This window comes from Limulus polyphemus, unplaced genomic scaffold (assembly GCF_000517525.1).
Source record: "Limulus polyphemus unplaced genomic scaffold, Limulus_polyphemus-2.1.2 Scaffold6927, whole genome shotgun sequence".
Classification (NCBI taxonomy): domain Eukaryota; kingdom Metazoa; phylum Arthropoda; class Merostomata; order Xiphosura; family Limulidae; genus Limulus; species Limulus polyphemus.
Window position 1 is genome coordinate 8,190 of NW_013672537.1, and position 10,540 is coordinate 18,729.

Consider the following 10,540-nt stretch of genomic DNA (forward strand, 5'->3'; position numbering starts at 1 on the left):
AGCAATATGCAACAAAAAGGCTGAATTATGCTTTAGAAAATCCTACATTATAATCCATTAGGGTGATTTGAATAATAATCAGAAAAATATAAACTTTTTTTTCTGTTAGATTTGTATCATGTGTTCATAAGATGTTCAAATCCAATAGTTTAACATTTTCAAGCTGTTACTGAAAAAAATAACAATAAATGAATTACTAATGTAGAACTTTCCACACAAATTATATTTACAATAAAAAAAACTCATTGGTTTCTCTATTCTTCTACTTAACTATTTATTCAAAACCACTGAAACAAATTCAAATTTAATGGTTTATTTCAGCCTCTTCAAATATTTCTTTTCTCATTACAATGAGCATTCCTTTCAAAACTGTTAATTATAAAAGCTTGTGGGATCCTTCATCTTTCTTGTGTTTAAGTGATTACCTGGCTCGACCGTTTAAATATAATGAAACAAATTCGAAATTTAAAAACTTTTTTATTCAAATATGAAACATATTCCATAGTACCACCATACGGTGTATACCTCCATATTTAAGCTTATTAACATCACTTATTGATTTCTTTTAATTGCTTATGAAGTACTTCATGGATCTAACAAAAACATTTACTTAGGAATTCAATAGACATGATGGACTATGTGAGATTTCCAACAACTATATTCAAATCAAGTCAAATTGTACATCACCACAGAGATTTAATATACATACCGTAAAGGAACCAAACAGCCTCATAACCTTCTGATTCTGAAACTGCTCAGGTTATTGGATTTCTTTGCATCTTAGTTATTTCAAGTTCCTTATTTATAATTGCCAACTGACAGTAAATAATATAGATATAACCACACATTTTGAACTTTTTTCTTATCACTATAAAACATAATCCACATCTTTGTGTTACTATGGCATAATACAATCAATACAATGCAAAAACTGCAATAAAGATGTTAAATAAATGTATGAAACATGTATAATTTATGTGTATATCTGAAAAATTGTTTTCCTTATTGTAGTTCATAAAACATGCTTTACCATACCTGATCACATTCTTAAGATATATACAATTGCAAAGCCAGCTAACAAAAATATTTAAAAATTTTCATTGATATTCATAATTCTTCAGAATCTTTACATAAAATACTGTACCTTAAAATGATGGAACTCCATGTGAATATCTTCACACATTAAGAGATATTGTATCACAAAAAATTAGACAAATATTTATTGAGTTTTTGATCAACTCTGATAAATATTAGGGATGCATGGGTACCCACCCAGATATTCAGCCCTGGCTGGGTATTGGGATATCCGGCAATACTTGGTTCTGGCCGAGTGTTGAGGTTAGGTATCTAAGCCCTAATCTTTGTGGCAACTAATGTGGTACAGACAGTTATAAAAAACGTGTTCTGAGCAACAAAAACTGCCCACCTGCTGAAAGTAGAGGATTCAGAGAACAATAGGAGTTAATAACAGGCATGGCTTGTGAAGTGCATTTCTGTGGAAGGTGGGGGTTTTGAGAATAATAGGGGCTAGGGTATGAGAAGTTGGGCTGAAAGTTAAAAAAGTAAAACTTGAAAGTTGTGTTTGTGATTATTTGGTTAAATGTAATTAATGTTAATTTTGTTTTTGTTTCTAATTTTTGTGTATGTTTTTTTGGGGGTAAGAGGAGAACCCGGTCCCAGTCAACACCTGGCCCTGCCCAAGGCTTGGTGACTAGGTACCCAGACTCAGTATTCAGCCACATTTTACTACCCGTGCATCCCTAATAAATAAATAAATAAATACCTTTATACTTATAGAATCATCAATTTAATAAAAACCTCTTCTTAACATAAAGAACTATATGCAAAGCCTAAATATCAGCGTAGAACTATCCTGAATATACAAAAAAAAAGGAAAAATAAAATGCACCAAAAATATAATAAAATAATCAATGAAATATCTGTGACTTGCAAAATGTCAGACATGAGAGTTAACACAAATATAACTACATTTTCAATGCTGATGGCACTTTTCTGACAGCTAAATTTAAGTAAAAACTATCTCAAGCTTTCCGTATGAAACTATCATAACTTTCTTGAATCTTTCAGGATGGAATTCCATCCTGTATCACTTAGTTTGACTCCTACATCCTTCCATAAAGAAGCATTCTGAACAGCCCCAATATCATGGATAGGAATCATAGGTGGCTGCCAAATCCTCAGGAGGCTTCAGTGTGAGTAAGGTTGCAGCCTTAATTTCTGCCTGAGGCACTAGTTAAGGTACCACTGGCCCTGATTCTGAGCCTCTCACTGAGAAGCTATCTCAATTTTTTGTTGTATGTTTAGTATAGAATTAACTTGAAATATTTATTGTATAACAGTCCTCAATCATTCTTTTTAGAACTACATGTATCACAAATGTTCCAGTGTAACTGTTTGTAACCTTTTAGAATAATACTATTATTAATCTTTTCTGATAAATTACCATTGAATCTTTCAATGTAAATCAACAATTCATCTTTTGTTCTATAACTCTTTCAATGTGACATTATATTTACCCCAAATATTTGAAACTATTCTAACCTATATCATTCAATGTTGAACCATCATGATTGTTTAAATGCAGCTTCATGTTGAATCTCTTGATGTAGAATTATCCCAAATCTTTCAATACAGAAATATTTTGAAACTTTTTATGAAAAACCATCTTGAATTTTAAAAAATGTCCATAATCTTTTTGATTTAAATATAGTTATGCAAAGAAAATAATTTCTCATAACAGCTAAAATTGAAACTGAAATCTAAAGCATAAATGAAAGAGATGAATATTGTGACATAGAATTAACATGCATAGTATGAATAGTATAAATAATCAAAATATAAACATTTCCTTAACCACAAATACACAACAAACTTGATTTCTCATACAAGTTAAAAATGAAATACTACTTGAAAGTGTTAATATTTCAGTAGCCTAAAAAAATTCTTAAACTTGAACCTGTGATGAACCACCCTAAACTCTCTTAAAATGTTAGAATCATTTAGAATGGGGTCTATGCAAGAGAAGAGTTCAGAAAGTAGCAGAATTTTAATGCCTAAAGTCATCTATATCAGATTACAACCAACAAATTTACATCAATGGTGCTGAAGATATGCACAACAGATTTAACTTCTTTACAAAATCTCTGGTACAATGCACTCCTTCCACCATATCTATAGCTTCACCTTAAAGAAGTACAATAATATGTTACCACAGTAGTTATATTGTTTGTAACTGGTGTGTACTGTAGTATAAACTACACTTTATTGGCTAATTTTTTAAATTTTTAGTTTTTTTCCAATAAAATTATAACTCAATTAACTTGTTATCTCTAGTATCCATTTTTACAGCATTTGGTGTGAATTATAATCTATAACTAACTAATGAATAAATACTTTCCAATTAATTGTGGAAATCACATAATATGCAGTTTCTTAAGCAGTAGACAGATCTCACTTATTACAATAATCATTTCTCAATTGCAAACTATCCTTATTCAGTGCATGAATGAAATTTGTTTCCTTCTGAACATAGCTTATATGAAAAGTTTGTATTTAATGTTTTTACATATTTAAGACTAACTGTGAATGGAAAGCCTGTAGAATTATTTGGCTTAATCATAAGGCACTTAATTAGGTTAGATATTTTCATTTTTGTACGTCACACAAGTCAGAAAAATTATAAATTTTTTAAAAAAATAATGATAATTATTTTGATTTCAAACAACAACAAAAACAATTACAATTCACTCATGTAAATGAGAATGATTTTTAAGAAATTTCAAAAAGTATAGTACTAAATTCACTAAAAGCAGAAAGCATGGCAAGTAAAAAATCAAAAATGTAAACATATAAATGGAATAATAATAATAGTAATAAAAAAGTATGAATTTCTTGTCTGATCAAAACAATTCTCATGATTTAATGGAATTGGGAACTAAAACATATGTTGAAACTTGCCAGATATTATTACCAATAGAATGATTTTATAAATTAAGATTCCCCCCTTATGATTTATTGATCTAACCAAAGCAGTTGTGTTATCAAGTGCTATAATGAGTTATATGGAATAGTACACATTTTTATGAATATACAAAGTGTTGAAGAGTTTTGTCACTTGGTACTAAAACATTTAAAACTTTTAACACGTAAATAAACTTTCAAAGAACCAAGCTCATAGACTAGTTACCCTTGACTTTTCTTTGGGTAGTTATTCAAAGGGTAGAAAAGGAATCACATACTTGTAATTTGACCTTACATTCTTACATATAGTTTCAAATTTGTGATATATTAGAAATCAATTCCAAATCTATTCCCAAATAAGATTTAATCCTTACTTATCACATACTACAATGCCAGATGTTTAATGCTATTTATACCTTACTTTGCACATCATCTACATATATTTGTTAAAATGCACTGACATTCAAATCAAGAGAAATACAGGTGGTATAAAATATATTTATAATATTTGATGTTTCAAAAGATAAGTTAGTTAGTCTCAGAAATTACATGCATTTCCCTTTTCAAAAAGCATGTGTACACTAAGTTTATAAGCACTTTATAGCATATATATATTTCTAGTTGTTTATTTAACAGTTGGTATCATTCTGTTTGCTATCCAGTGCTACATTTCATCTTCAGAGCCTTCCATGAGAAGTTGTTTGAGCTCATCCTTAGAAGATAATCCTTCCTTTGATTTTGGTAGGACTGTTTCAAGATTAACATCCACAGTTGTTACTTTATTTCTTTTAGAGAGAGTAAGAACAGCAGCACCAATTAAAATTCCAGATACACTGATAACCAGAATGGCTAAGATACCTTAGAAAAAAAAAATCATTATGTTACTAATATTTCATATTAATCTTAACATCTTACTTAAATATTGGTAAAGTAAAAGTAAAAACATATCAACACTGATTTAGTTGATGCATTTGATATTTTGAATCAATCTCAAGGATATTATTATAAAAAATGTGGAAAACATGCCTATCCAAGAAAAAAACTGTCCTGCAGGAAATATTTTATTATTATTATTATTTTTCTGGACAGTGGTATGAGAAAATATGGCTACTGATAATTTCTATTTTCTATCACATTAGAAAGTCATTTCTGTTGAAACTGTCCACATGAGCATGTCTACTGTTAAATTTATATAGATATTTCAAAATATAAGAATTATATATCAAACATACATACATAAAAGAATTAAGAAAATAATCAGTAGTTGAGAGGAACCTTTTTTAATTTGTGATTCCACCTGAATATTTGATCTATTAATTGTATGGATATTATTTGTAAACTTCATCACGATTATAAAATGGATGTTAAGGTGATATAACCAAATTTCTTACAAAGTGGATGGACTACTGATCAACCAGCATTATATAAAAACGGTAACTCAGGTGTCTAGAAAAATGTTCCTTTTGTTTTACAAAAAAGTAAATCATATCAAGATTTTGTACCTACTTCCCTGATGTAAAATGTTGAGTTTCATTTACACAAGAAAGTCAGTTTCTGGTTTTATACAAAAAATGACTGTTCATTAATAACTTGGAAATGCTTGTAGATGAAGTCCTGTAGTTTATACAGAACTGTCAGGTTATGAAAACCATAAATTTATTTAAAATATTTTCAAGGACAATTGTATATTTGCTGTTAAAAATACCAAATGGGTATACCTCACTGACTATAATTATTTTAAAACTCAAATAATATTTACATTTCTATCTGAATAGGTTTGAATAAAGAATATGGAAAAATGATACCCGGGGTTCATTATACTTGGAGAACTAATTATGACTTAAATAGGCTTATTGAACAAAACTTGTTTACAAAGTACTTTTACGCAAAATATTTTACAACAAATTACTTTCCTAAGCCACGATAAAAGAATTAGCACAAAGGATTACCAAAATATCAAATAGAATTCAATCGTTCCATAACCTCGAGCACTGATCCAAAGTAGTTAAATTTAAAATTGAACATGTTAATGGAAAGGGTTAGCATACTTGTTTGACAAGTAAGATGAATGAAATATGAAATGAAAACATACAAGTAGATAGTGTTATTCTGAAGTTTAAATACACATATTAATGTATACACTTAGGAATAAGTAAGATGATTGTTAAAAATAAATTTTTGCACCTTTTGTTTTTCAGCAATTATTAATTTATCTTTATTAAAAATACAGTATTAAACATGTATGCCCACAAAACTACATGTATACCAATATTTTAAGGGCATTTGGTTAATATTAAGAAGATATCTACTTAGACAGAAGGAAAGTACAAGAATCTAGTTCCCTCTTACCTATAACAAAGGGATTAAAATAACTGAAACACACTGGTTTGTCATAACGGATATCTAGCATAGGCAAGACATTTTCTAAAGATCCATTGCTAGGCCAAATGTGGATGTCTAGAAGGTGGCACATCAAGGGATAGAGGTCAACATTGTTAAAAGGTTTTACTGTAAAGTTGACTTTGAAAGCTGGACCACGAGCAATAAATAAAGGATGCATGGATCGAAGACTATTGTTATACCCATGGCTTCCTTCTATTTAAAAAAAAGAAAGAAAAGAAAGTGATAACATATTTCAACTTGTTTTGAGATCTAAAATTAAACTTAAAAAAAAAAAGACCAGGAAAGTTTCTAGATCTTGTTGAAAGAAACACATACATAAGGAAGATATTACAAAAATCAAATAGTGTAACTCCTGCTTAAATTTTGGTGTTTAGTTTCATTCTTGAAATGTTTACAGATTTGCAAAACTGTTCAAAAACACGTTTTAGTGATAACAACAAGCAAAAGAAGGTTTTGATGTGCAACATATAAAATTGAGGAATTATGATGTCAAGAAGCACATAGGATAAAATGCTCTGCCACAGAGTTTCAGTCTTTGTTTAAGCAAAAGTTTAGAGCTTTAATTTGTTAAAAGGAGACAGTAATTTTGAATGGAAGAGTTGCAAATTCTTCTAAATGAAAATAAACTCTACATAAAAATGAAAAATATATTTTCTCAGTTTAATAGGAAACATTTATGATTATTTGTGTCAATTGGTTACAAACTAGTTGAGTAACTACATAGTTATAGGTGCAACATTTTCTTACGGCTCCAAAATTATCATAAACTTATGAACATATAAATTAATACTAGATTGTCTGGAAAAAAGTGTACACTTTATACAGTATTGTTGCAATATGTAATGGAGAGTGAATACATCTTTCATCATTTCTAAAGGAAAGCACGAGCTTTAGATTTTAGAGCAGTGGTTCCAAACCTTTTCTCTATCAAGGACCCCTTTTATTATCATTTTTTCCCCCACTGCCCCCATGTTTTTGAAAGATTCTGCTTACCTAACAAACTGTTTTTATTAACTAATAATTAACTCGTTCTCCTACTTTTCACTGTCAAATAAAAGATGTATATAACTGAGTGTGCAATTAAAAAAACTTACCTGTTTAACGAGATGGTATTATCTACGAGGACCCCAGGTTGGGAACCACTGCTTTAGAGGTATCCAGTATCCCATATACTTCTGTACACGTGTGTGGTGTTTGGCATTAAGCACTGCAGGTGACCCAAGCCATTACTGTTTGCATGTTAACTTAATGTGGAATAATGTTAATTAACAATTAATTACTTTCATATAATAAGTTAAAATAAAAGTAGGTTTTATGGTTGAAAATGTAGAGTTTGAGGAAGCATTGTGTTAAAAAAACTGCAAATGACTACTGTGACCATTGAATTGATTATTTTAAGGTTTTTCTGAATTTCTGTCTTTATCAACAATTTGCATAAAAGCTTATGGTGTTTTTATGTTTATAAAGTTGTCTGTTTTTAATTATTTTGAAGTTTTAGTGATGGATTTAAAGAACAAAATTCCAAAACATTGAAAATTCAAGATTTCTTTGGTATTATGTTTTTTAAATATTTCTTATCATACTTTGATTTTCACCTTTTGAATTATTTTAATATCTGCAAAGAGGAAATCTAGAAAGTATCACTATAATCACAAGTTTTCTTCAATTTCTTGCCCAGTAGTAAATGTTGTAACCACTAGTGATGTTTAGCTGACATTAATGATTCATTCACCAAGCATTATGTTTGTGTGAAAAAATTCCCCAAAATAAAATACTATTTGAATAAGTCAAAAAAGATAACACACAGACACTTTTTTTTTGCTTGTACAGGCATGACTGTAGAGACTTGTGTGTACTATTTGATTAATGATCCTGTTGATTAATTCCACATATGACCCAACTCTATACTCAAGTAAAGATTGTGGGTCATACTAAGTATTGTGAAGGTTTTCTTAATTTTTTACTTAAGTTTTTTTTCTGTTCAAAATTGCAAAAAATTCCTTATGATGTCAACTTTTTATCTTACATACTTTCAAGTTAATTCCATTACATTTTGTGGGTGAGTTCTTACATCGATTTCTCACATATAAAATAGAAGTGAAAACATCACATATTGCCCATATGGAGATTTTTGACAGGAGTGAAACTTTTATATATTTTTTTTCAAGATTGTCTAATTACTGTAAACTGCAATGGCAGCCTATTTATACATAATTGATTGTGCTTTAAGTTTCTATAATATTATTCAATACCATTAATAAAATGGTTGATACTTGCAAATTTTAACTCTATTTTAATTTATTGATTTTGTTATTGTTTAATAACAGATATATTAATGAGAAAACCAGTGTTTAATAGTACACAATAAAGAGTTAAAAAGGAAACTGTCCCCAATCTCAAAATAGAATGAAAATTTTTGTTTTTACTTAATAATTTACTGTATAAACATTAATTACAGGGAACAGTTTAATATACTCTACATTTTTCAATATCTTACTGTATCATCATTAGGACTGCAATATTTTGCAAGAGTTTAAACCTATATATATACTTTCTCAAAAATCACATGATCAAATTCACACACACAATTTTAATTTAAAAAATTTGATGCCATCTATTAATGACATTTCCCTCTGGTCCTTTGTTCTTATTTAACACTTTAAAATTATCTATATTACATTAGATTATCTCAGTAGATTCACAGACATTATTACCATTAATGTATAAATTTTTTCCCCCATTGAATCATGTGTTTAGTTTCATCAGTAAGTTGGGCTCAAGGCGAGATCTTTCTATTATTATTTTATATATTCGATTTGTGTAAATTTGTTCTTTATTTCAAATTTCTTCTAGTTTGTCCTACACAGGTATTTCCAAATTCACATTATTTTAGATATACCAGTTTTTTTTCCATTAAATCCATTTTATCTTTAGTTATATTACGAATTTGGCTAACCTCGTTCATCGGTTTGTATTTTTTTGCATTACTTGACAAGATAAACCAGATATAAATAGTAATAATCCCTTCTTTCTTAATTTTTCAGCTAGTGGTTTAAACATATTTTTATTGTCCTTTTTTTAATTTTTTGACAGCTCTGTCAACAATATCATGATTAAAACTTCTTTCTACTACTACATACTTGATAATAACTTTTTAATGTTTTTCTGTTTATAACAAAATTTTAAAATGCTATCCACATAAGAACAAAAAGCAATGGTTTTTTTTGAGAATTAGTGTGACAAGATTTTTGATGTAGATGTCACAATTTCCAAGAATGGTTTTTGATAAACAGCAGTTTCCAACTTACCTTTATTTTTACTTACTACATCCAAAAAATGTAAACAGTTATTTTCTTCAATTTCATATGTAAATTTGATAAAATTATCAATGCCATTAAGGTAATTAGCAATATAAGTTACAGACCACAAAATGATACTGATGAAATTAGTCAGAAACTTTACAATGAGATTAAGATTTCAGCTGTTAATGAAGCCATAATTATGGACAATTTTAATTTCAGGCATATAGATTGGAAAATGCTAGAGTCAAAACATGAGGAAGAAAGGTTTTTGGAAACTGTTCATGATGGCTTTCTTCACCAAATAGTCAAAGAACCTACTACAAAAAACAATGCTATTTTAGATTTACTGTTAACTTCAAATACAGAAATGACCGAGAGGATCGAAATTGGGGAACATCTGGGTGCAAGTGATCATTGTTCTATTAGGTTCAATGTTTTGCTGCATATGGAGATAAGAAATAATGTTATTTTGGTCACAAATTTCAAAAAAGCTAATTTTGAAGGGATGCAACAAGAATTATCTGTTGTTAATAGGACAGCTGATTTATTTGGAGACACTGATCAGATGTGGAAAAAGTTTAAAGATAAATTTTTAAATATTCAATGTAAACATATTCCTAATAGAAAGAAAAGGATAGCTACAAGTAAAAAACCGGGTTGGCACACAAAGAGTTTAAGAAATAAAATTAAAGAAAAGCATAATAAATTTAAGAACTTTAAATTGCCTGGTATGACAGGAGACTTAGAAGCATCAAGAAAGGTGGTGAAACAGGAAATCAAAAATGATTTTTGAGAAAAGGCTGAAAATGTAAAAATTAACAGTAAGGATTTCTTTAAATACATTAAGGGTAAAC

General features: G+C 28.8%; 1 protein-coding gene across 2 annotated transcripts in view; it reads right to left on the reverse strand.

Moving 5' to 3' along the window:
* Nucleotides 1-297: 297 nt before the first annotated feature.
* The window catches only part of LOC106474187 (ectonucleotide pyrophosphatase/phosphodiesterase family member 5-like), a 29,367-nt gene continuing 19,124 nt past the window's right edge, over nucleotides 298-10,540 (reverse strand). For both annotated transcript variants that reach the window (XM_022402545.1, XM_013934878.2), the window contains 2 exons: nucleotides 6,331-6,576; nucleotides 298-4,839 (listed from right to left, as the gene is read on the reverse strand). In XM_022402545.1, the coding sequence (XP_022258253.1) occupies nucleotides 4,646-4,839; nucleotides 6,331-6,576 (440 nt within the window). In that variant the 3' untranslated portion in view covers nucleotides 298-4,645. The remainder of the gene's footprint in view (nucleotides 4,840-6,330; nucleotides 6,577-10,540) is intronic.